Source organism: Prorops nasuta, unplaced genomic scaffold, assembly GCF_024137725.1.
Source record: "Prorops nasuta isolate Cenicafe-Biocafe unplaced genomic scaffold, Cenicafe_Pnas_1.2 PNAS00005, whole genome shotgun sequence".
Classification (NCBI taxonomy): domain Eukaryota; kingdom Metazoa; phylum Arthropoda; class Insecta; order Hymenoptera; family Bethylidae; genus Prorops; species Prorops nasuta.
Window position 1 is genome coordinate 4,787,033 of NW_027116802.1, and position 27,733 is coordinate 4,814,765.

General features: G+C 35.4%; 1 protein-coding gene across 4 annotated transcripts; it reads right to left on the reverse strand.

Moving 5' to 3' along the window:
• Nucleotides 1–467: 467 nt before the first annotated feature.
• LOC136773658 (zinc transporter ZIP1-like) lies at nucleotides 468–26,543 on the reverse strand. 4 transcript variants are annotated; one of them, XM_066727464.1, is made up of 8 exons: nucleotides 26,537–26,543; nucleotides 16,166–16,445; nucleotides 15,910–16,077; nucleotides 14,670–14,828; nucleotides 13,951–14,127; nucleotides 13,538–13,745; nucleotides 11,431–11,557; nucleotides 468–2,887 (listed from the first exon to the last, which is right to left on the reverse strand). In XM_066727464.1, exons 2-8 carry the CDS (start codon nucleotides 16,417–16,419, stop codon nucleotides 2,631–2,633), a joined length of 1,350 nt encoding a protein of 449 aa, XP_066583561.1. In that variant the 5' UTR covers nucleotides 16,420–16,445; nucleotides 26,537–26,543; the 3' UTR covers nucleotides 468–2,630. The 4 variants fall into 4 exon arrangements, with proteins under 4 accessions (XP_066583561.1, XP_066583560.1, XP_066583563.1 ...); XM_066727466.1 differs by lacking the exons at nucleotides 468–2,887; nucleotides 26,537–26,543 and adding exons at nucleotides 6,279–6,547; nucleotides 25,956–26,373; XM_066727465.1 differs by lacking the exons at nucleotides 468–2,887; nucleotides 26,537–26,543 and adding exons at nucleotides 6,554–6,836; nucleotides 25,956–26,373.
• Nucleotides 26,544–27,733: the final 1,190 nt, after the last annotated feature.

The window sequence follows — 27,733 nt, forward strand, 5'->3', positions numbered from 1 at the left end:
TTTTTATAAACAGTAAAAAAGCGAATACAAAATACTTAAACGTAGCAGAGGTATAAGCCGTCAAGTAGGATGCTTTTTTGAAAATTTATATCATTGGTGTATAAGATTTTCCAAGATCTATTCAATTAATTTTAATGAATTTTAAAACATATATTCCTTATAAAATTACCTATGTTGTATAGCAGAAAGGTTTTTAAAATAAAACAAGATTGTAGTAATGACAGCTGATTAAAGAAAAACCTTATATTATATCAAAATTTGGAGATTTAATCGTTTATAATAAATGAACGCGGTATCTAGTCAAAAAAATCCTACACAATATCTTATCTCATCTTATAAAGAATATATGGTTCAAATTTCACTACAATTGATTGAGTAGATCTTCAGATACCTTATAAAGTATCAAACTTTTAATATATATTACTCGATGGTTCATGTTTCTTCCATTATTAAATGTTTTATATTCGTTTTTTTTAAGTGTGTCATAAAATTTTATTTAGTGTGTATAGAATAGAAACTTTTATATATAATCAATAGAGCTGTGACAAGCCAAATGTTTGTTTAACGTAGTTGTGTTTCCGAGTGCCGGAATAATGTAACCCCCCCAACTTCATGCAAAAGTAAATTATATCTATATGTTAAAATCTTGTTGACTCTATAAAAAAGTAAAATCATTTTTATTAAAGGTAATAGTATATTTATGTGTACGTCATATTTTTTATTTGGTGTAATGCAGCCGTAAATATAATAGTTATTCAATTAGCAAATAAGACGTAAGTAAAAAGCTAACTCGGACACTTTCGATCGTCAAAATATAAAGGCTTCGTTGGCATAAAAAGTCCGAAGGTTGTACACGGCTGCTGACCTTTCTCCATGACTGAATTCAACTGTAACTGAGTCATCGTTGCGGTTGTTTATTCGTAACGGAGACGTAAACGTTTACTGTATTTTTTAAGTTACTCCAATCTGTACAAAAGCGGCTCTTTAAATCATTTACGACTAGAAAAAATAAGCAAGAGCCCCTTACGCTATTTGTAACGGAAAAAACCTTACTAGTACCGTTACGTTATTTTCATGCTACATCTTACGCTTTAATCAAATAATGCTTTACTTATAGCTTAGCATTATTACAAGAAAGCAAAGAAAGGAACTTCCTAAAGGATTGAAATAAAACCTCACTTAAATATAATTGCGTAATAGGTGTAGAAATTGAAGCACGTGTTTCTGTTAAAATTGGTATGAGGCATTATTTTATTAAAATATTAAATAAAATATATAATTTTATATTCAATGTAATAATAATATAAATGTACATATTTGTATAGGAAGGGTACTCAACTCAAAGCCAAGAGTCCTCTGAGTTTTTAAAACAAAGAGATAAGTTAGACTTATTAAAAACAGAGTTGATAATATAAGTTTTTGATAAAATCATGAATATTTGTCTAAATTGGAAAAATAATTTTTTTAAGTTGTGATGAGATTGGTGAGAGACAATACAATTGCCTGTCATTTATAATAACTTTAATCACTAACATTATTAATAATCCAATGTAGAAATATTTCATTGGCAATATTCGTGCAAATTTTGATAAACGATAAAAATGCGTTCAAATCCTGCACTATAATTTATATAATAATAATATATTACAAAAGTATTCGCCCTTACACTTGTCCTTAGTTTAATCTTGCTGTTATAAAATCTTATAAAAGTTTTAATGAACTTGAAAAAATAATCTTATTTCTTAAAAATCGTATCACATTACTTATTATTGTACAGATAGTATTCATCTCTACGTCTACACGAGGATAACGTTGCGTCAGTACAATTATTTATACGACTCTTATTTTATCGCTCTTTAAGAGCTCGCCCTTCACGAACAATATAAATTAACCATTACATCTTTAAGTTTCAGACGGCAGCTTCCGCGTCTCAGTTTTACTATCGTTTCATTGCAAGTCTAAGAATCGTTTCGTTCGACTCATAGTAACAGTGCATACACCGGCCTCTGATCATTAAAAAATCTGAGAATACTAAAAGCCACTCGTGGATCATAGCAAAAGTTATTGCTAGAGAGAGGATATACTATCGTTTAATTATAAAAGCACACTAATAACTTATCTACCAAATAACCATGAATGATCACACGATGGTATTTTCAATTTACAAATTAAAAAATTAATTACGTATAAAAATTTTTCTCTTATATCAACGTGAACGATTGTGCTAAACTTTTGGTATGCCAGGCCTGCTGAAAACATAAAAAATTCTTTTGCGATGACAAATTCACAAATGATGGTATCATGATAAAACGAGTATTGAAATCTCATCGATAAAATATAGTGATTAAAAACAAGTAACGAAGGAAGTTAACTAAGAATTGTTACGCTTGTTTAATAAACTACGAACATGTGTGAAATTTACATGTCATCGGTGGTCCAAGATCACTTTCAGAACAATAATACCCTGTTTCTGACCTAATACATCGCTGAACCTTTTTCTTTTGGTGAACCATGTGCTCTATGCTATGATTCACACGCATTTCAATGATTAATTTCATACAAGTCTGTTTGACTCCAATTTGCTTCGCTCAATGTACGATCTTTATGACAGAATTTCATTAGTCGTTGAACTAAGTCGCTCTTCTTCGTAGAGAGTGGAGATGACTGTTTTGCGTTTGAGATGAGAGCGCGTGAGAAACAGCTTCCGCAATGCTTTCCGTCGTCCTCTCGATCACTTCCGTTATCACGCTTCCGTTCAATCTTTTATCGGCTAGAGTATGATTATGTTCATCGATGCTTCTCGCCTCGTTCTCCATACCATGCTCATGTTCGGCCCCGCTCTCGTGACTGTGTCCATGTCCATGACTGTGAGAGTGCGAATGGGCAGCTGTAATAAATATACATCTATTAATGAGCCATTCAAAAATCAAACCGAGCACCTCCACATTTGAAATTAAATAATTTTACATATCACTGAATAAAATATTATTATTAATACTACCAAATGGCTATATTTTCTGTTGTTCAAGAAAAAATAATATATTTATTCTGTATATACAAGTATAGCAAAAGTATATTTTATAGCAAATTTTTTTTAAGTAGTTCTTCATCATCATTGTAATATGCTTCGAAATGCAAACGAATAATTTCCACTCGGAGATAAAATGGATAACTTACTGATGGGATTACAAGAAGGAAAGGATTGGAAAAAGCGAGAAGAGTGACGAATTGTCGAAAGTCGGTCGGTCAGTTGGTCGTTGGTTGGCATCGTGCAACGACCCGCAGTTTGGGTCATTGCCGTGAGTGGAGAAAGTTGGATGCAACCAATAACTAGATCTTCGGTGCCACGCAAGCAGAGAGAAATTAGTCCGAAGAAATTGGCATAACAGTAAACTCGAGTGTGAGTGTGACCAATCTTATTCGATCGATTCCCATTTCTATTATCGACTACGTGCTCCAACGTTTCATCTTTTTCTTTCAAGGTCAAGCAGGTATAGAACGCAATAATCGAGGAAACTCTTATCAAACCACGAGGGCTTTCGTGACAGAGCTGTTATTCGAACTTCCAAAATTTAACGCTGATTTTAGCCAATCGATAATCGACATAGAATCTGGAATGTACGCAGACGAGCTAATAATTTTATACAATTACAACGATAAAAATCTGAATAAGGTTTCTTTACTACAAAAATACAAAGTTTAAGTATTTAATTGCTGACACTTGACGGAAGATTAAAAAATAGCAATTGCTAAAAACTCGAGCGATACTTGAGCAAAGTTTAAAGGATTGGACGAAGAAGCGATTGGTTTGAAATTATGAGTTCTTTAACTATCGATTGGCAATACTATTATAGCATACCTTATATATATAATGAATATGCGTGGTGCAAAGTGGCACGGTGAACTGTTAGATCAAGGACGTACCTGGTAGCGATACGTACTTGCACTGGAGGCCCTGCAACCAAATTTAGTACCGGAGCCTAATTCTTTTTGACCTACTGTTCTTCTAAACTTGACTGACAGCCCTTTCACCTTGCTCGAAAGTCTCGAGGAGAGATGAGAATTTATTTTAGTGAAATTGAGGAATACCCCTTCTAATGTGTGTGTGTTCTTGTACCAATAAGGCCATTCCTAAACAAGGTTAAACGACTAGATATATGGACATCATGATCGTTAAAAGTTACTTGAGTTTTTTTTTAAGATCACGTATCTAAAAGTGCACATAATCCTCTTATTTATTGAATTACCCAAAGTATGTTGAAAACCTTACAGAGGAAATTGATGAAGAAAGGAAAAAGAGCAACTAAGATCACTAGTCGACACATCAAATGAACAAAACAGAGTAACTCTTAAATTCTTCAAATTAGACTGAGAAAGAATCAAGGCTGAATTTTTGAAGAGACGCACATCAAATTTATCCTTTTGGTGAATCAATGAATTAGATTTTAATATAAGCATATTCGTTAATTTGTAATATTAATGTATCTATATGATCACTCGGAAGTATAGTAACGATATCAATGAATAATTTTGAGATTATTGATCTCTTTAGCACGAGGACCTTGATATATCTGAGATCTTCAAAGGTAAAGCTAAGAAAACTATATAACGTATATAATAGTCTCATGGATCGAGATATGAAGGGAAAGAGGAGTGGAGTGGTAGTTTTACTCACTGGCGACTTGTAGACCCAGCATGAGCAAAAATCCAAAGAGAATAGCTAAGAGCTGTAGGAGTCCACTTTTCTCATTAGCGCGTTCGCGAGCAAGGACCTCGAAGAAGACGACGTATAGCAATGTGCCAGCGGCCATGCCTTGAAGAATAGTGGGCGTTGGGCCGAGATTATCGCTGTCGTTTTTGAAATAGCCAAGGGCCAATCCTGCAGCGATACCGATGGGCGTCACCATGGAGAAGACTGTGAGGTAAGCCAGAGTCGTCCTGGTGGTCGCACCAGCAACATAAAGCTCCATTCCCACGCAAAACGATATAACCAATTTGTGAGTTGCAATAGCGGCCGCAAGATAAATGACAGAAGCCAGCGAGGGTTCCAAGCCAACGGCGAGTCCCTCAAAAATGGCGTGAAACGACAACGCCAAAACCGTCAGCAAACCCTGAACGGAACTTTCTTTCTTGGAATTCATCTTCACGCCATTTTGTACCTCGCCATTGTTGTTATCCGAATATTGTAATCTTGGATAATCTACGCTCAATCGAACATCCCTTTCTCTCCCCTTCAGATTCGAATTAGAATCATCCCAAGCCGAATTCCCACTCTGATCATCCGTTCCGTTTCTCTTCGGTGCGGACATAACAAATATGGCCGCCATTTTATTTGGATGCTCCAACTGTTTTTCTTCCCGCGTTGTCTTGTCATCGTTGCTGCTAGTGACATTATCAACGATTTCTGGACTCCAAGTTGACTTTGTGATCGTCGATAGGGTTGTGGAGGATCCGTTACTTTCCACAGTGGTATTTGTGGCATTTGCGCCAGAACTATTGCACCTACGCACTGAAACAGTTCTGTAGAGGAGCGCGTCGGAGGATTCAGGCTTTCCTCTGAGAGCCGCGTGCACGGCCTCTTCCACCAGATAAACTAGGAAGAATCCAAAGCAGAACAGAAGATCCGCTAGACTCAACGATCCCAGATCCGGAAGTTGATCGTTCGACTGATGCCTCTCCACACTTGTGCGTACTTCCGGTGCCAAATGCAGGAATGTCGTGAAGAGGAGTACTCCACCACCGAAGCACAACAATAAAGACGTCGGCAGACCCTACAAGATGTCTTCACTTAATCCTCTACAATTCCCTTTTGTTCATTCCTTTATTTTGTCTCAACGTCACGCAAAGCATCGATCAAAACAAAATATGTTAATCTCACTCTTTTCCTCACAGGAATATATTCTTACAGCTTTATGATCGAGTGCCATGAACTACGAATCTTCATCTCATTTCCATTGAACCTATATAGCACATTCAGGTGTCGGAAACGTTCCTAAAACGATCCAAACTGTCGAATTGATTCCTGGAACGTTCTAGGAACGTATCTGGTACCATAGGTGCTATGTGCGCCTATACGTATTCGTCACCGACCAGTGAAATTATTTTAAAATAAAACAGCAAGATGCTTATTTTAAGAAATGAGAGGAAGAACTACGTGCCACAGTTCCAGTGGAGAAGAAGAGCAAGATTGCCAAGAAAATGTAGGAAAATTAACCTTCGAATCGGATGCATGTGTAGAGTCAACGCATGTTGAGTTCGTGGACACTGATCTGCTGGAAACGCTGGATAATCCTCGTTTTTTGACGCTCTGATTTGCTCGACAACGTCCAACTATCAACGGTGTCATTCCCAATAACAACGAGCAAAATCCTAACCCAACCATCGCACCAATTTTTGCCACTATCACGATCGACGTCCCGTTTTCATCCATTTTATTCATTTTTCTCCTTCTCGGATTTACAATTCTACCGAAATATAATATGTAGCTCGTATGACACAAAAATCCTGCTATTCCATTGTAGTGGTCAGTGTGTACATTGTCACCGTTCTGTTGCGTGCAAAAACATTAAAAATTACTGCCAGCATCGGTTCGACCAATTCCATTTATTTGAGGAATATCAAAAATAGGTATTGTTTAGCAGTAAGTTAGGCGCTCTACTGACGATAGTTCCAGTGATTCGGAGAATAATTCAAGTACCGATAGGTTTATTAGCAGAGAAACATATCGTATCTTTTCTTCATTATAGATAAGTCGATGGTAGCCGGTAGTCGGTAGCAGTGGTGATTTGCTGACACACGTGCCATAGGTCACTTGAGATATCGAATTACGCGCCGTTCTAAAAGTTGACAAAGAAGGGAAGAGTGGATAGAAATAAGTTTGGACTCGGGGAACGAGAACTAAGAGTGTACGATGGGACAAATTGAAGCTGTCGAGCCGGCACACGCGACACCACTGCTGCTGATCGACCCGTTCCGTTCATCGTTCTGCTTTCCCTCTCTCTATAACGGTGCGCACTAACCTCCAAACGTGTAGATTATGTATATATGTATAAGTAGGTATACAACCATCCGTGAGACGCTAGCCAGTCTCTCTTTTCAGCCAACACCATCAATAACACACTTTAGGAGGGTCGTAACCGTAAGAGCACAAAAACACTTAAGCATTAAGCGAAAAGCAACCAATTAGAATTGGAAACTGCAGCATCCGTATTAAAAAGTTTCAATTACATTTCTTACTGCTATAGCTTTACTGTTTAAGTTTTTTGTGTACCACGATGCTTGCCACTTGTTCCAAAGCTGTTTCCTCACCGAGTCTACAATGATCGTTCATTTTAAATAGTGATCACCATGTGTCTTGTTGATCGTCTAAGTCGAATAAAAATTTCGATTCTGCGATGGTAGATGAAAACTGTTCGAAACTCGATCTACTCTTTGTTTCATTTTAATACAGTATTTTATATTCTCAACTCTCATTCGTTTCTAATATTTCCTAACCAACTCTTCACAGTATAACTTTCATCTTTATCTTCAATCTCGATTTGAAAAAGATTGAATTAACAGTTAAATACTTATTGATGTCTCTAAATGACTGCTTTTGTCAATTTTGGGTTATTCCAACGTATTGAAAAAGATTTTCCTTATCACATTTTAAAAATGTAAAGCAAAATGAAGATTTTCGACTATTTGATTTTAATATTTCTGGAAAGCTAGAAAAGCTCTTTACAGACGTATGAAAAGCTACATTACTTAAACGGTATATAATGCGTCCTAGTAATTCAGTGAAACAGCTCATTTATATTGATTAAGATCAATGTAGTACCATACGTTAGATTTTTCAGGGAAGCCTAAAGTACCTGATAAATTTGTTAAAAAACGTTTAAGGCCAATAATTGGCGAATGACTCTCTTATAAAGAAAATACATAATTACTTATTTTGTTTCCAGTTTAACACTACATTCGTCTCTACACCACATACACAAATGTCTTCAAGATTTCTTTGACCAATTTCAATCGAAACTAGAATTCATTAATCATCGGTCGCAATGCGCAAATTGAGGTGGGAGTTGCAACTTGTGAAGTAATCACGGAAATGGAAAACTGGCTTATTACAGTAGAGGTTAGATGTTGCAAAGGCTGCTTGTAAAATTCATTCAATTGGCAGTGTACGTCTTGTTGCAGTATAAAGCGTATCATATATCTGTTCTGCGTCTTCGTTCGCTCCGTCAGGCCGTTTCCTGTCCATCTTTCATTTTACACTCGAGTACTCTCATCGCATGTACTAATACTCATACTTGGCAGTTGGCGGTTGACTTGGCAGCTTCCTTTCCTACAGTAGCAATGTTACGTTCCCCTCTTTACTCCCCAGTCCGTCCCGGTTCCGTTCCCGTCCATCAACCAATCAAGATGTCCCGAAACGATCGCTTGATCCGATCACGCACGAGACGTCCGAGTGTGTGTGCCTGTGTGTGTGTGTGTGTGTGTGTCCCCGAAATTACCCGAAATCTCTTCGCGCCTCGCGTCCACGGTACTACTCGGTTGCACGCGCGTCGTGACTGATGGCGACTCTCACGTCTCTTTTTATCTTCTCCGAGAAATTTTATCGACAGTTTTCGCTCGTACTTTCTTCTCATTCAGTATACATAAGACTTTGCTGCTGTGAATTACTTTTACCTATTGAACGTTAGAGAAAATCTAGATCGCTATTGGCTAATCTATCACCATTAAATAAATATCACCAGCACAGCGTGTATATTATTGCTGCCTGACTGACTGCCTTTCCCTCCCTGCATTTTCTGCTTGATTCATTAAACCTGTTTATTCTTGTTAGTTGACTTCCAACAGATTTCCCGCGAGAATCGTACGAATCCATTTAATTACATTAAGAGAATTTTTTTCATCAGAAGTAAAACATTATGTTTTTTAAGTTTAATACCATGTATAGAATGACCACTTATTTCTTTGATATGAGCTGTGCTATTCAGACCTAAAATTTAAAAAGCGGAAAATCTTTCAATTCTTATATTATATTTTACAAATATACAATCGCATAGAAAGTGTAAATTTGTTTAGGACTCTAATCACACTATATATAAACAGTGAGACTTCATTTGTCTTCTTTTTAAACGAGTAAATATGTTTTTATATTTAACGATTGTGGATACCTAGTTGATGGATTCTTTCTAACAGTAGGAATAAACCGATGCGTTTGAGAAAAATTATTAATAGGCCACCGGAAGTGTCGAAAACTACGGTACACTGTTACGTTGAAAGTGCAGCGTTTAGAGAGATGGACGAACGGACAGACTACATAAAGAGAAGCAGAAAAAATCAAAAGGAAACACGCAAGTGTCGATTTCATGAGTCACGCAAAGAAAAACTTAAGCACTGTGCAGTGAAAACATTGTAAACGGTATTACTGCATAACACAAGAGGAGAAAAAAGAATGCAAAAGAAGAGCAAAGAAGAGAACGTTATTTAACGGTTTCCCTGTCATCAGGGTCATTGAAAATAATTAAGTCACTGAGCGTGTAATAACGAATGTCTGCGTCACACTTATTATAATAGCTCTTCGATTTAATCGCAGTATCTTGGACGAATGAATTATCATTCCAGCGATCGTCTCGTACGTGTGCTTTCTCGCGTAGGTCAGGAATCGTGTGAAAATTTTCACTTTTCATTTGAAATTACTCAATCCCAAGAGTGTATAATAATTATAATACAAATACGCGATTGGTTAATCTCGAGTGAAAAGTTTTAGGTTGGGTCACGCGACTTGGACTTGGTTGGACGGATAAAAAAGGGTTCGAAGGTTGAGAAACGAAGAAGGATTGATTAAGATCGATCAATTGGAACGATTATTGGGAGAGTTCAAGGTTAATTCGGTGACCTAGTTAATTTAATTTTTCTTTAAATTCGTTGGTCCTCCTGTTCGCGGTAATTGACTCTTCTACATTGGTATTTAAATTGCAACTGTGTGTATACTCGTCTAACGATCACTTTTACTTTTTGCGTCAACTCTTTGAATTATTGAAGAGAGGATAGAGGAGAATTTATGCAGTTTCGCATCGAGACTGCTTGATGTTTCCTCGTTGGAAGTGTGGAGGTGAAGCTGAAGGTAGCTGTGATGATGGAAACGGAGAGGAAGAAGGATATAAAACGGATATTGGAAAAACAACCTGTGCACAATATATGTATATATATTATATAGGAAATTAGGAGCGCGCGATTGCAGAAATGGCGCTTAAGAAAAGTTTTCAGCTCTCGCGAGTAAGCAATTCGAAGGACGTTTCGCAGTGAAAGGCGGACTCGTTACTACTAGTCGGTGAAGTCGATAAATATATGTATACTGGTGAGATGCGTCACGAGCAAATCTCCACAGACGTTAATGAAACGAATAGTTCGCTATTTTTTAAACATCACCCTACAAAAAAATTTAAACCTTTTGCTCATTTACGACCCTACTCTTTTCCATTTTTTTGTTTCTTTAAGAAAAAGAAACAAATTTTGCAATACGGAAAGGAGCAATTATTATTTTTGACAAATTTGCTACTATCAGAGAAAATGGTAAATTGCGAATTTTTTGGCTTATTTCTGCCCAGCTTTTTTTTAACAAATTTTCTTATTAAACAAAGGGCAAATAGACGAAATAAATTTGCAATTCGGCAAGGAACAATGAACCATTTTCAGGAAAATTGCTATTCGCTATAAAAAATAATGTTTAAAATGCCGTTTTTCTTCCAAACGAAAGTAGAGTGCGGCACACGATGAATTCTGATAAAATAGGAGGAAGTGTCAGATGTTTTTCGCCATATTCCGCTAAGATACAATGTTTGTTTTCATAATACGAGACAATTTATTGGTCATTAACATCGTGGCGATACTTCCAACAGAAGTAAAATGGAATTTAATGACGAAACGTTCATTCCAATGTCGAGTAGAACACGTTAAACATTTCCAATTATAGAGAGCATCAAAAGATAATTTTTACTGTGTTAATTACGAGGAGTGAGATAGGAGCGGATGGGTTATCATTAACGCGTTACCTCGCCGTGCTTCCTGACAACATGACTCTTGCCTAGCGTTATGTCAGAAATTGCAATGTGCATTGAAAATACTTTCCGGAATGTGCAAGCATTGTTCTCTGTTTCTCACACATACACAAACGCGATCGTACACGCACACACATCAGCAATTTTTCCTCTACGCGTGTGTATAGGAGCGTTAAAAATTACAATTATGTAATTGCAGCGGCATCTCCTATAATGCGAGTAAAATATTTCAGAGATCAAAAATTTCTTATATTCATCGTTTGTTACTTTGCACACTTTAGCAGTTTTCACTGGCATTCGAAGCCAAGTTTCAAGAAATTTTGCAAGTAGCATTTGCAAAGATTTATTGGGGCTGCGAGCAATAGAGACGATTTATACTTACTCAGAATCTGCATGCCAAACATCACAAGAAAACCGACTAGGATTGACAAATACTGATTAAGTCCTGTTCTGTGCTCTTGAAGAATCTCGAAAAATACGACGTACAGCAGTGTTCCAGTGGCAAGACCCTGAAAAATTCAGTAGATTTATTTTTCCAGAAAAATGTTATTCATCACGTGTTACATTAGAGTTATCGCAGATCTCAACGAAAATAAGTCATTCTCGGGGAGAAAATATTATCTTGAGCTACTTTAAAAACTTCAAATTAAATGTGAAAGTTTTTTAAATCAAAGCTTAATTTTAAGTACTTGCAAAAAAATCCGAAAGCAAGGATATTATGAATGGTATTAATATATAGATTGAATTAGTGTGTTGAGTTTTCTTTCGAGTCTTATGTATACAACTAAGTAAAAGTTAAAACCAACAGAAAAATAGGTCCCTGGTTAAAGGAAGAATATATATATATATATATATATATATGGCCCTGAGATACAGCACTGTATTTGAGTTACTTTCTTTGCAGCATGTGGGTTAGCCTAGCTCTACATTTTCGATTGTATGTATCTCTTGATTTAACGCATCAGTTATGCAGACAATTTTGCTAAATTCATACACCATGTATCAAGAAAAATATCTTAATTACTCTCTCTTCATTATCTCTTATTTTTGTTTTCTAAATGTACAAATACTTTTAAAGCGTTTGAAAAAGAATTAAACAAAATAAACTATAAACTAAAAAAATATTAAAAATCCTTAATTACTTAAACTCAGCACTTAAGATTAATTATCACAAAGTAAGAGTTTTTTCATGGTAATTTGTCACGAAACATCTCAAAGAAAGGTAAAAGTCCTCGATGCAGAGTGTTTTCGTGAATCGTTAACTAAACACGCTGACACAGATACTTTCGTGCATGATCTCATGACGATAAACTATATATACGCGTTCAAGCAAGCTAATCCTATTCAAACACTAAATTTAAATAGAATTCCTTTCGGCTAAAACAGACACGTATATCGGTATGTTTAAAATTTAAACGAAAGCTCTTAAAAATGTGTATTTAACCAAAATCAATAATCAGGCAACTTATTCATTTCCATTATTTCATTAAGAAACCTTTCTATTATATAAAGAGTTTACTGTAATCCAGATGTGACCATATAGCCCACACAGGTATAAATTTCTCAATCTGCAATATTTCATAAACTATAATAAAAATAAAATAAAATTCTAGCTTGTGTGTGTGTGTGTGTGTGTTTTCGTTGATTAAGCTATGTGTTAAATAAAACGAGGACAGAACAGAACATTAAATTTAAGAAAAAACATTCAGGGGTATTTAAAACCTTCAACATGCTACTTTCTCTCTTCTCTTTTTGAAAACTATATCCAGTAAGACGCAGAGAGAAATATTAACTACTGTTAGTAAAAAAAGTGAATAAATTAACCAGATCAAATAACTATATGTCACTTAACAAGTTTCTGATTGAAAATTGCAGTAAATGTTGATGAAATGGATCATAATTCACCTGAATTATAATCAGTCAATATTGAATGAAGAAAGTATTTCCGTCGTTACAATGAGATAGAAAGTAAATTCTATGAATATTTCAGATATTAAAAAAATTGTTTTTAACAAAAACTTAACAGGTCTCTACATGAACACGACCATGTATTTTTTAGTGGTGTGAAGTTAAAGTCAACAGGTTTACTGGACGGTTGGTTGCAAAAATATAACAAAAAGTTGTCATTAGAGCTTTCAGATAACAAATGTATATAATTGAGTGCTATCGTTTTCAATCTCTCAGAATAATACGAGATAGAAGACAAATCTAAGATCGACCACACGCACAACTCGTAAGGTTAAGACTACTGCTAATGTTTAATCGATCAATAATCTTATCATTTATTTTTTAAGAATGAAACGGTCAGATTTGATAAGATTAGGTATTGAAATATACTACATGCTACTATAATACGAGTATATATATATATATATATATATATAGATAATAATTATTATAATTACAATTAAATAGAACGGTGATAAAGATAGTAAAATAGGATTGCAATGGAAAGTAAAGATAAGTTTAGTTTAGCTCATTATTGCTACCTGCAATATTACAGCTAGTGGTCCACTGGCGGCAGCACTTTCCCCTCCAACCAAAAGCATTCCTATGCCGATACCCACGGGAGAGACCACGGCGAACGTGCAGATGTAGATTACTGACAAATACCGTCTCGTTCTACTTGCGAGTAATTCGATACCAATGCAGAAGGCGATCACAAATTTATGCGCAGCTACCGCCCCAAACATGTACCTATAAAAAATCAATTTTGTTATTTTGCACTTTACGCTAATTAGCAAGAATATGACGTTAGTGATGGTAATGATACAAATAATAATAATGACAATGGTGATAGCTGATATCTGAATAATAATAACAATAATAATAATTATAATGAAAACGTTGGATGATACGATTAAGTAGACTAAATTGAAATAGGAGCAGAGATCATAAGTACCATACGTAACTGGAGGAGCTTTCGAGGCCAATGGCCAATCCTTCGAAGAGTTCGTGGACGGATAATCCAAGAACTATGAGGAGACCTCTCAACGAGCTAATGACGAAGTCACTCTTGTTAGCCGCGTCATCACTTACCATTATCACTGGTAAATGATGAGAATGCCCGTGACCATTCCTGCAATGCAAATTAACGTTTATTCATTTCTAGATAAATAGTACGTCTATATGTATCTCTTACTTATTGGTATATTTTATAATATCCTCTACAAGTTGCTCCACTTTTTAAATTTACCCAGACCATGTGGACATAATTTTTTTTATCTATTAATATTATAGGTGCTAAAAGTAATAATAATCTCTTATAAAATATATTTGTTAATACTGATTACAAAACCTTTAAAAAATTAATATTTCTCATAGTTACAAAAATATAGTACATTTTATATCCACGGTGTGTGGGTAATTTTAAGTGGTAACGTTCTGTATAATATGGATACGGTTATAATAATTATTTTTGTTTTTTAAAATACTTTGGAATTAATGATGAATTTTGTATAAATTTGTATTTTTTAAAAATAAGAAGTAATATTAAATTCTGTTAGTTGAATCTTTTGGATTGTAGAATAGTATGAAGAAATGGTGTATTTTTCACCTTGTAATATAATTATCATTCTTGTTTGTTCGTTTCTTGTTTCTTTTATAATGATACACACTTACACGTGAGAGTGTCCATTTGTATACGGTGGTAAAGTATGGCCATTTTCCACAAGCTCGTTTGTGCTACGGTTAACGTCGACTTTGATATTTTCTTGATTCGCTTGCTTTCTCCTCAGATGCGCATGCACGATTTCTTCCACTAAATACATGATGAAAAATCTGAAAGGAAATAGGAAATTATTTGAGAAAGTGAATCAGTTTGTTCCTTGCGAAAGGGAGATCGTTCAATATTGCTTATTAAAGATTATGAAAAAGCAATTATCTCTTTACGTATGCTTATTTTGCGATTCAGCTGTCATTGAAATTGTACAATTTCTGTCGCTTCATTCTACCTATGTAGTCACAACGAAGCTGGTACAAGCTGGATGCAGGCTGGATTCAAAAACGAGCCAAGTTAGTTTGAACGGAAGATCGTTCAATTTATCAATTAACGATTAAATAAAAGCAATTATCCGTTTACGTAGCCCTGCTCCTTAACTGATGAAAATTCTACAATTTCTTCAGCTTTATATTTGCTTTGCAATACTACGCGAAACCCTCCAGTGCAAGCTAGTATTTCTTCCAGTACAAAATTGAACGGGGTCAGTTTGAAAGGGAGATCGCTCAATTTATTAATTAATGATTATGCAAAAGCAATTATCCATTCACGTAGACAAGTTCCATCAATGGAAATCGTACAATCTCTTCGACGTTTTTTCTTTGCAATGCCAAATTCTTTACCCAATGCACTGTAAAATATCAGCTAATAAAAAATTGAAAAGAATCGGTTTAAAAAATGGATCACCCTTATTTCATCAACACAAGGATAATCACTAATTTAACGTTTTTACGTGAAAGCACGAGTTAATTCGCGAACAGTCATTAATTTACAAATTAGCGATCACCAAAGCAATTATCTATATTTACATAGATTAGCTGCTCAATTAAAAATCACACAGTTTCTTCAGCATTATTTTGTTCATACAGCTATTTTACCTCAGTGCGATCTAAAGTCTCATCCAGATAAAAAAATATAATAAAAGCAGATGGTTTCGTTTACAAATGTGAGCTCTTATAAAACAGCAATTATCCATTTACATAAACCAGTTGCGCAATTAAATATCGAACAATATCTTTAGCATTGTTTATCATCATCAAAATTAGCATGAATGACGTAAAAATGGGTAGATTTCTCACGACAATAAGCTGAGAATCTCCAATTCTACTAGGAGAATTACACGATCCCCAATTCTTTACTGACCCAGTGCAAGCTAGGATTTCAGCTAACGCAAAATTAAGCGGGGGTAGTTTGCCCTGCGCGGTAAGATCATTGATGCCTTCGGTAACTTCCGGTAAGAGGTGCAGGAAAGTGGTGCTGAAGAGGACTCCACCTCCGAATCCGAGCAGCAAACCGACGAGTTTGGTCGACCTGTGGACAAAAGGGGAAAAAACTTCTCTTAGTGAATTGTCCGACGAAGAAAGGACGAAGGTTTGTAAAGTTGAAAGAGGTCACTCACCTCGGATTGGACACTGTCTCCGAACTGCTCCAATTCAGCCACTTTGCCAGCAGCAGTGGCAAAATTCCCATGCAAGTACTGACGATGCACAAAACTGCCATCGTAACACCTTTCGCCAGCAACACTTGCGAAGCGTTCCCATTTTCCTGCAGCGTCCCGCGAGCATCTTCCTCGTGCAGCAGATCATGATGATGTCGATGGGCGGATTCCTCATCAGCCACGAAGAACGACAGGATTTCTCGGCCTCTCGACATTCTCAAGGAGAAGCGGGAAAAATCTTCTGAAACACACGATTCGACCCGTACAGTCGGATATCGAGCTATTTAAGCTGGCAAAAACGACGAAGAAAGTTTTTATTAAAAATAAAAATCTTACTGTCTGGATAGGGAGTATCTATTCACTCGGATAAGTCAGTTTTATTATAACGGTATCGAAGGACAGATCGCTTAACGGCCAATTTCACGAATCTATTTTCGACAGTGGGAGTTACACGCACGAGTGTAATCCGAGAAAATGCCAGGCGTTTAGTCGTCAAACAGTCGTGAATGACGATTTTTATTTTTTTTGTCGTGATAATATTCCGCCAAGCTTTTTGTCGATAAGGTGTTAAATGCACCGTATTGCACCCTATTACCGCCGCTATATCTTCCTTTTAATGGCATTTTTTACCTTGAATTAAGTATTATTTGAGCGCATCGCTTTGGCGGTACGAAGAAGCGTCATTAAGCTACGCGTTTATGCCAACAGCGGTAATTCAATATTTTTGCCCTTAGCGGAGATGAGATGCCTTTTTATGCCTTTCTCTCTCTCTCTCTCTCTCTCTCAATCTCTTCAATTTTTTCTTTCTCTTGTCCTCTCCTCTCTTTCTCTCCCTAGCTTGCAGGCAAAGCTACGATAAATAAGAATCGATTACGACCAATTTACCTTCGGGTCAACCCACTATAATCGTGGGAACAAACAATCTCTCGTCAAGCAACGAGCTAAACGCACTTTAATTAATCCTATTTACGCATATAATTTTCATTATCTCTCGCTCTTCGTATACTTTCATGGAAAATTATGTGTTAACTTTTTCAATTTTTATTTTAAATGTGTGAAATATTCTTTCTATTTTAATACATTCTACTAATTTTTCTACCAACTGTAATTTCTTCATTCTCTCATAAAATTGAAAAAAACATTGTTTTGTTACTATTTGTTATGATAGGATAAATTATAAGAGTTTTAATTCCTTAATTTTCTAGCACTACATTGTTCTTTTATGCATGGTTGAAATTTGTGTTTCCCTTTGCAGCACTTCCAAGCACAAATTAATTTATAAATTTCTTTATTATCTTATAACGTAAAGTATCAATCTTTTTATTTTATTGAATATATCTTTTTTCTAATTCATCATTTGATTTAAAATTTTGTCAAAACTTCCAAAAAATCATTGTCCTCTATTTATTCCAACAACCTTAATAATTAAAAACTTTATGACACGCAAACAAAACTAATCAAATGATTCGAAAGATCTTCGAAAATAAATGCACAATTCTTCCGTTCCAATTAATTCCTTAAAAAAAAAAACTCCACGCATAATAATTACAAGCACATCCAAATCTAAGGAACCACAAAAGAAATCAACAACATTTTTCCATTGTTTCGCCTTCAAAAGTATATATATATATATATATTTGTATACACAATGCATTAAAAATCATAAGCAAAGGAAAGAGAGAGTTTTCTTGGTCCGATAAGATAAATAATCTTGACTTTTCTTGTCTCGTATCACAAATGAAAATCCGCTGGCAATTGACGCGAAAATTTAAAAAGACTTGGACGAGAATCGCAGGTACGAAAGCATGCGTGTTTGTGTGAGAGAGAGAGAGAGAAAATAGTAAAAAAATAAGAAAGAAAGAAAGAACGTGTACCAACCTTCGATTTATCGATATACTTTGTCGAGTGAGGTAGCAGTGTACGATCTTTATCTTTCCGCTCGAAGCAAACTCCGCATTGGAACTAACTCGACTTACCGTCCGGTAGATTTTCGCGATTTTTTCCAATAGCAGCCCGTCGCTTTTCTCGCAGCGGCCTCGCAGTCGTCTCGGTGGGGATGAGGATAAGAAAGATCGGAATGGGAAAAGCGTGAAACTTGCTCGTTCGCGACAAACGATTCGTGTGTATTCGAGCGATTACGAGAAAATCTTCCCGTTTTTTATTCCTCCCCGCGGTGCAGGTTCGGTTCTTTGGCCTTTTCGGATGGCCGCCGCGCGTAGTGCCGAAAATCGACGGAGCGCTCGTAGATAGCGCTGCTCGCAATTTAGTCTTCGAAATAGCCTCCCGTGCTTTTCTGCCGGCTCTATTATAGTAGATCGATCAGTGCGCCGTAAAAGCTGCGCAAACGCTTTCTCTCTCTCTCTCTCTCTCTCTCTCTCTCTCTCTCTCTCTCTCTCTCTCTCTCTCTCTCTCTCTCTCTCTGTTGATATTAATTTTCTTCGATCTCTTTAATTGTATCTCTGCTGGTCGCGTCGTATCGCGACGGATCGCACTCGACCGATAAGGCCGTTCTCGCTCTATATATATATGTGTGTGTGTAAGTTTTCTAACGCGCGTAGTCAAAACGCTACATTGATACTAATATTGTTATTGCTTGTAGAATTTGTAGAATTTCGTAAATAGTCCTACAGGGATAGAAATATTGGAGGAATCATTTGATACTTGGTAAATTTTTATTGTTAAATTAATACAATTCACAGAAATTTAGGAGACTTATAATTTAATTGAGATACTAATTATAGTTTCGGGAAGATAAAGGATAAATTGTAGATTTTTTAGACGTTATGAGAAAAATATTTTCTTAATAAGTTAAAAAAATGATTTCCGTGAATATCGGTTGTAGTGTTTTTCGGTAGAGTTATCCACTGGAGAGTTTGTTAATGAAAAATGAATTTCTTGTTTCAAAGAGGAAATGGCGAGAATGACGGCAGCAATGGTTTGGTGAAATGTTTAGGGACGACGATCGAATTAGCGTGGCTCGGGTAAGTGGTAAAAGCAGCGCAGTGGAAAAAGTCGATGGTGGGCTATGGACAAAAGTTGCCCCTAAAAGTGGCCGCTACGCCGTGCAGCGAGACGTCGATTAATGAACGACGATTGGAAAAAATTTCTCTTGCCCGCATCGATCAAGCGCGATATTTAATAATCGTCTTATGTAACTGATTTGCCGAGAGAAGAAAAAGAGAAATGCCAAAGTCCTTTGGTTTCCAGGGGCAGAGAAAAAAATTAATCGTTATTCACCTTGGGCTTCGAATCTTTCTCTCTTTTTATCTCGTGCATTCTCTATCATGCCGGAAATCAAAATTTTATCTTTCCAAATATGTATATCCTGCGTCTGAGTCGCTTAATACGAACTCACCGAAATCGGATAAAAATCTCATCGGAGAGGAGTAAACAATTTTTCACGCTGTTTGATCGAAAAGAATGATTTGCAAAAACGAATATTTTTTTTGTTTACCTTTTCAAATTTTCTCAATCAAACGCGATAATCGCTAGGAACCACTCGACAAATTTCAAGGGAGGTAACACACATTGATATGGGAGTTTTCGAGAAAAAAATATTTTGCAATGATATTTATCTGCTGCTGTGAAATTAGAGAGAAAAGTTTGATTTATTTCGCTCGTCTTTTTTTTCTACCGTATCGTGAATGGAGCGTGATATAAGCCAGTGGTATTATTAGGTGTGTATACAATCAGGCGTATAGCGAGTGTTTCTTATACAGGTATACCTACTGTTTTCGTGAATTTCCGGTTGTATTAAGCCAACGTGTAATGTAAAATTTACGTCTTGTTTAAAGAAAAATTTTTTAATTATTATTCAATGATATATTTTGCAGTCCTTGGTCAAATTATTTAACGCACAATAATTTTTACTGCTAAAAATGAGAATATTGCGAGTAAAATTATGTTTGTTTAGTGAAGGGAAATTTCGGGTGGATGTGACATAGGAAGAGGTCGGATACTCGTCGTTGGCTAAATGTGCTATCGTACTGCTTCCACTGTATATATAAATATATCTACCAGTATGTAAAAAAAAAATAAACTAGCGTTTCAGCTTTTTTTAATGAAGACAACACCAGTAAAAGTTAAAAGAATGCATAATTTCTCCAAGAATTACATAGATTAATGTAATAGATAGGTAAATAGATATAACAATAGATAAATATGAAGGTGAATATATGTGCTACATATATGCACCTATATATAAGTAAATCAGACAGAAATATACTTGGAAAAGACATTTTCAAAAGTAGTACTTATTCGCTTGTAAACCTGAAAATCTTCGTTCGTCTAATAGTAACATAGCTAGGTACTGTGTATATACAGGTGTGTATAAGTGTAACGAACGAGGAGAAGAAGCTACAGGCTAGATAAATGATGGGGGTATTTGGTACTTGTATATGAAAAACAAGCTGCACCTGGATGTATAATGGGTACCAATGAATGTTTCGCAAACAAATGCCCTCGCACCACTTTTCCTTCTATTTTCCACTATCACCAGATCTTCCTTATTATTGTTTACATTATTGATTAGAAATTATTAAATTTACACAAAAGAATTCTGGGAAAGAGAAATGGTATAGTCCTGAAAAATTGGATGATTAAGAGAAAATGGTGGTGATGCTCATTCAGAGTGCGTCATTATCATTCTCCATTGTACCCGAGGAAGAGTAAGCTCGCAAAAACTAGAAATGATCAAAACAATGGAATAACAATGCAGCTAATATTTTCCTAGTGCCTGTTTTTTGTAATTTATTGATTTTTGTGCTAGAAATGAAGTAGCTTTTTCAACACTCCTACGGTGCTTATGAATGAGAAGGTCGAGTACCGGACACAATGGGCAATTACCAGAGCTAGCTCAATTTAAAGCACGACGATAAATCGTTAGTTCTTGGTAGTTTTGAGAATTCAATCAGGAAAAGTGAAATCTCCATCAGCTTTCTTGGTAAATCTTGGTACAAGCTTGTACCGGAGACAAAGGACTGGAACGACCTTAATGATTCCTTCGGACAATCCTGTTTCCCCATTGACTTTGCACAATTGCAATTACCGTTTTGCAAAGTTCTGATTATAAGTGCTTCTCGACGAATAAATACGGAATATTCACGAATCTCGAAAATTTCCTCGGAAGAAAACAGAGAAAATCTGATAAAAATATTTTCTCCTTTCGGCGTGTGACAAGAATAAAAACGAAAGAAATCGCTTTGTGGGTGAAAGAAGCGGATACCTCGCGCTTTAGCCAGTCGTTCGACACAGCTGACTAAGCCTTGATATAAGTTTCGTCATGTGAAACTTGCCCAAAGTGCATTTTTTTATCACCGATGGCAGACGCGAGTGAAATGTCGAAAATCTGTTTGGAATAAGAAGGAAAGAGGTAGGCAATCCAGTGGGGATAGATCGAAAGAGATTCTGCGAATCGAGACACAAAGAAACAATAACAACATTGTATATACATATAGAGACCCAACTCGAGCAATAAGAAAAAGGGGCTCGGTTGGGTTGGACGCGAATGAAAAGAGCAAGGAGTAAAAAAAGTCGTTTGTTTATATTTCAGGTCGACGGAGAGGAGAAAAACAAAGCAGCGTTCCGTCCAATTAGGCAAATTCTCGCAGAATGTTACTCGCGTCCCTTTTTTCGCATCCGTTTTGAAATACAATGATCGTGTAATGGATGAATCAAGGCTTAAAAATAACCGCTTTCCACTTAAGGATTATAATAACAGCGTGTAGCATAATGCGGAAATATTCGATAGCGTGTTATGACGCTTCCCATTCGCGGCAAACGAGTTTCTACGAAAGCCCGAGAATCGCGCAGTAAATTAATCTTCTCTCTCGATGCTGATGTGTTAAGCTGCCTGCTAGATATATCGGAATTGATTTGAAATTGAAATTTCTTTCGACATAATATATGTAGCGCGTAGGTTTTTTGTACTCGCAAGGTCGAATCTGCAGGTTCATTCGGTCGACGCTGAAGCGTTAAACTTTGAGCGATTTTCATGGCGATAATCCCAGCGTAATGCACAATTACACTCAGCCTTTGATTGATCTTTATTGCTATCTCTAATAATACACTCTCCTAACCTACTCACTTATAATGACAATCAAAAATATTTCTTGGCCCTATAATCTCTGGATCTGGCAGACAACTTTAACGATAAGAGAGTCTGGTGAAAACAAAATTTATAGCAGTCGTCGGTTGATCATTATTGTTACTGCTATCGTTATATAATACGTTAGTTCACACGTATCAGTTACAATAAAAATAAACAATATCAGGTGAACCGGAAAGTAATGGACTTCGTTTTTTTTGTTCACATAATATTGACACAGCGCAGAAACGACATTACTTTTGGATCTACCTAATATTTCTTGGACATATTCCAGCAAAAACTAATGTTAATTTTGTAAAGAACCGATATTGGTTCAACAATGCCAGAAGTGGGTCAACATTGGTTTATAGATAACTCAGACGCAGCATTTAACAAATTGAAGGTTTTATAGGGAAAAGAAAGTTTTTAACCGAACGTAGTCGATTGGTGATATTTTTTTGTATTTCTATCTTTAATAATAATGTTAATTCAGTTGGTTGTAACGAAAATTAAAATATTTCTTATTAGTTCTATAATTTCTCACCTTAACAAAATTTTCAACGTTTCATCTTTGGTTGATTATTATTATTGTTCCAACTGCTCAAATACTCATCAGGATATTGTTAATGTAAGCTGCTTTATGACCAATTTTTTGCACGAATTCTCCAAGTAATTTATTTTTATTCATGTACTTTCTAAATATTATTGTTATCAATTTAGGAAGCTCAGTGGTGCAGTCTTTGTTTTAAAGTTTCTGATATTTATTCGTAAAATACGCGTCTTCTTGAAAAAAAAAGAGATTAATATTTATATTACTTATAATAGGTCCGCGACGTTATGACCCACAGGGGTGGGTCACTATGGCTATTGCTAATGCACGTGCGGGACCACCGATGGGTCACCCTTGTTATTGCTTATGGACGTGCGTGCCCGTCGTTAGGTCACGAATAAAAATATTCGAAAAAGTGAAGCATAACATGGTATAGCGTTTACTCATATTTAAATTGTGTCCATAGAGCGATAAGAACAAATTTGAAACGTCCCTGAAGAATCCCCACTGGATTCTTCGACGTAGCGAACCTGTTAAGAATCTAATGACGCGAATTAATTATAAATTAATATTCCATATAAAATAAAGTAACGAGTATCAATAAAAGAATATTTTCTTAATATAATTTACCATTTTCTAAATTTGATCAATGCTGAAACTATCGTAAAAACTTCAGTGTTCGATATATTTGAAATATAACATTTCGTATTAATTTGTTTATTAAAATATAAGATTATAAAAAGGCACATATATAGTTTCAAATAAATAAATGTTATTTAAGTATTTTACGTTTCATCGTCTACTCACCGCATATTCATATCATTGCGTTAGGTCAAAAAACCTTGAACACACTTAGTAACCTTAATACATTTGTAAAAATATTTGTTGGCTTTGCAATCTTTGGATTTGTGGCAGCCAATTTTAAAGGGAAGGACAGGGTCAACCGGGGTACCACTAAGGCTTTAACAAAACACTTTTTTCCCTTAGAAATAAAAATGTTTTATCTTTTTATTTTCTTTTAACCGTATACGTTATATACTGTATAGTAATAAAATAGATATTTTATTATTTACAATGACGTATTTCGAATATTTATTTGTAATACTACATTGCACTAAACATTATCAATATTGCAAAATAAGACCATTATTATTTAATCGTTAGCCAGTATATATTTTTATTATCAGAAATAGTGTTTACTTTGTTTAAAAAAAAATTTTTCTTTAGACAAAAAATTTAAAAATATTTTTCCAATTGCATATCACTATATATTTGATAATTTCAATTGATCTTAATTTATTTCATTAATGCCCACTTTTCTCGATAATTTCTGAAAGTTTGTACACAACCAGTCCTGTTTATACAATGTACAAATATTTGCTGATTTTGACGTTCGTTAAAATTTGGTAATATCATCTTAGACCGATAAAAGAATATTGTAAAAACAACTTTTCTAGTAAGTATTCTATATAAATTTAGTTTATTATTATTTTTATTGCAATAGCTAATAATATATTTTTAACTTCTTTAGTTACTTCAAGAATGTCGAGGTTACTCGTACCGTTATAGTCCGACATGTTTTAAATTTAAAACAAACTTAAATCTTTTTAGACCTATAAAGGACCAAACAGATGGCAAAAAATTAAAAACTTCATTAGTGCGCTGGCCTGCATCGATTTTGCTTTAAAAAAATTAACGAATCAGGTGCTTTAACACCAAAAGGATTCCTCTATTTCCAAACTTGTAAACAAAACCGATACTAGCCCATTTACACACTGTGAGACGTTAATTACTGTATAATTCGGCTAACTTCACTCTGTGCCTTTTCAACAAAAAAAAAAATAAATAAAAATACATATCTTTTAGTATACAGCATTAAAAAGGACTATTCATTTACCTACATTATATATTGGCTTTAAATGTATTTCTATGTCGTATGTACTTTTATTCTAAGCTTGTTATTTCGATAAGAAATTTGTATTCTCTACTTGATTTAATTTACGAGTAGTTATTTTTAACAGCTGATGCATAATATACAAATCCGCTGACTTCGACATTTTAAGGAGGTTCTATCGCGTAGATTTATACCGTACTGGTCAGACCATTTTTGAATTTAAATAGACACAGAATTCTCTCTTATATTCATTGAGTAATTAATAATAAAATGGTCACAAAAACAGTTGATAACAAAAGAAAATAACATATGTTAGATGCACTAATCCTTCAATTCTCTTTGCAATATTGCCGATGGCCTGTAAAAACTAGCAATTTGTTTACTATTACGCTCACAAGCAACTAATCCTGCCGTTTCAGCCATCCAATTTTTCGTAAACCATTTCCTTAAAAGTCTATAATTTCGTTTGAAGCTCAGTTGAATATTTTTTTATTTTCTTGATAAAGCATGATTTCCCATAAGATGTTGTGTTAAATAAACACGTTTTGAAAATGCTCATAACTTTTCTTAAAGGCAATTAATCTTCATAAAATTTTAACCAAGTACATTTTGAGATAATAAATATTTGACGAATAAATTTCATCAAAATCTATATTGTAAATGTATTATCGATATTACTTCCTTAATTGTGAATTATAGGAAAGAGTTATAAATATTGTACTGTATTATTTTTCGTAAAATCATAATTAATTACGTTTATGATATTTTAAAATAATATAGATTTAGAAAATGTTTAATATATAATAAAAGTGTATTAAACCGTTAATAAAAAAATTAAATATATTTGTAGATAATATAATCGCTGGACCTGGGCGACCAACAATAACAATAGCAGAGTTCCGGGGAAAAAATGAGTAAATCTATTTACGAAGAGTAAGAGTAAGTGCGCGTCGAAAGTACGGGGTTGGAGAGAGGGAGATAAGCGGAAATTAATTACGAGGAAAATATTTGCTCATTCGCCTACAGATGCGAGCAATAATTCTTCAAGAAAATCATTGCGGTTGATTTTCGAAGAAATATGCAAATGGCACAAGACGTTGAATAAATAAACAAATAAACAATAACCTCGTCGCATAACGTACACTACGAAGTCAGTTAACAGCTATTGTGATGAAATAAATAATAGCAAGAATAGGATATATCATAAAAAAACTTGACCAACCTTTAAAAAAATTGAAGATTGAGAAGCTCCGTGGATGGAAAGTTGTTGCGTCGACAAGTTGAAGAATCGAACGTCAAATGAGCCGGTGTCGCAAGGGTCGCCACTGTGCTGTATTTACCGCGCTAATATACGCGTATAAACGATATTACGATTTAAGATATGGGTTTGTATTGTTTACGCGTGTAGTGTACGAAAGATCCCGGTAGATTTCGTTCGTAGCGTGCAAACGCCAAACGTCGAATAGCGGAGGGAACATTAACTGGCAGTTGGTGGAACTGGTGGAAGCGCAAAAGCCGGCAGAAGCGAAGCTGAAGCGGCCACGGGGCGAGACGACGCGAGATGGCCGATGACGACAGAAAGAAAAAACGTGCAGAGCGTCACGAGAACAAAACTGACAGTTTCTACATACGACACACGTGTGCACATAAGTAAGTATGTATATGCGAGCGACTAATAGAGGTAAACTCGCTAACCTCTTCAGTCTTCGCACTCTTGGCGATCTTGGCTCCCCCCCCCCGTCCCTCCTTCCACTGGCACTTGGGAATCCCCGTCGAATCGTGGCACAGCCATGAAAAACCCACCTGTGGATTCTCCTTTCAATCCTTTGAGCACACAGTTCGTCTTTTTCTTCCATCATTTCTTCCACACAATGGCATGGCACTCGTCAGACACGCCTCTACCTCTCCCCCTCTCCCCGTACGCATTTCTCCTCTTACTCTCACCCTCTCCCTTCTTCCACGATTCATCGACAGGAACGACGAGAAGAAAAAGAGGTTCGGTTAAATAACATCTTTGCCACTTTTATACATCTGGCGCGCGGAGCACCACCAATCTCATTCATGTCAAACTGAACTCTCTAGAATGCCAGTATGAATTCAATGAGCCACTAGGCTTTGTACTTACCAGGAAACTTTGATCCTCGCTATTTTATATTATTTATGACTCATACAAGGTGATAAATTACTTTCTGCTCGTCCAGCAGTTTTTATTTTCTTATAATTTGGGGAGATGACGCAGATAATTGACGTTCATCGTTTCATAGTTGTGTCAATAATTGGTTGTGTATTTTTATGATTATTGTTGATAATCGACTATGGATTTTATAAACTTGTTTGTGCCAATCTGTGTGGAAATTCCATTAATTGGATTTTTTTCCCATGGTATGCTTTGTTTTTTTTTTATGCTGTGTGAATGAAAAACAATGAATTTGTGAATAGAGATAATTATCATTCAAACGTGTCAGTAGAATGTGTTCTCTGCATGACGAATCATTGATAATTTACTGCAATTCACAGACATTTGTACTTTTTCTCGTTCTAACCAGTTCAAGTTACGTTTATTTACAGTCAGAGAATTTCATACGTTGTAAGTAAACTTATGATACATATATTTTTTTAAACTTCACATTTTCGTTTCGTTATTATTTTCACAATAAATACCATTTTTGGTTGAATACCAATTACGGAAATGTCGTATTGTCGTATTTTTAATCCGTTTCGAGTTTCGCGTGAATAGTGGCTTCCACAAGTGTGTTTTCTCGCCCACACATTTGTATGCATTACTCATAGTAGTACTAAGAGGCATAGCTAAAAGGCATTTTTTGTCGACACGTGTACTCTGATATACATACGGAACGTGCTTGGAACCAACTTTAAAAATAAATGCATTATTAAAGAAATAATGAGTAAGAATTTATTTACCGAATTGAAATTAATGATTGCCCTACACGAAACTATGTATTTTTAATCAATATTTGCGGATAATTCGTAGCAAATGTC

What these genes read in the sequence shown, in the direction of transcription:
- LOC136773658 (XM_066727463.1), bottom strand. Translation starts at nt 6,439, where the DNA reads ATGAATAAAATGGATGAAAACGGGACGTCGATCGTGATAGTGGCAAAA. An exon ending in CACATGCATCCGATTCGAAG is followed by an intron (nt 5,772 to 6,214) that starts GTTAATTTTCCT and finishes GACATCTTGTAG; the next exon opens with GGTCTGCCGACGTCTTTATT. An exon ending in GCTGGGTCTACAAGTCGCCA is followed by an intron (nt 2,888 to 4,675) that starts GTGAGTAAAACT and finishes TATTTATTACAG; the next exon opens with CTGCCCATTCGCACTCTCAC.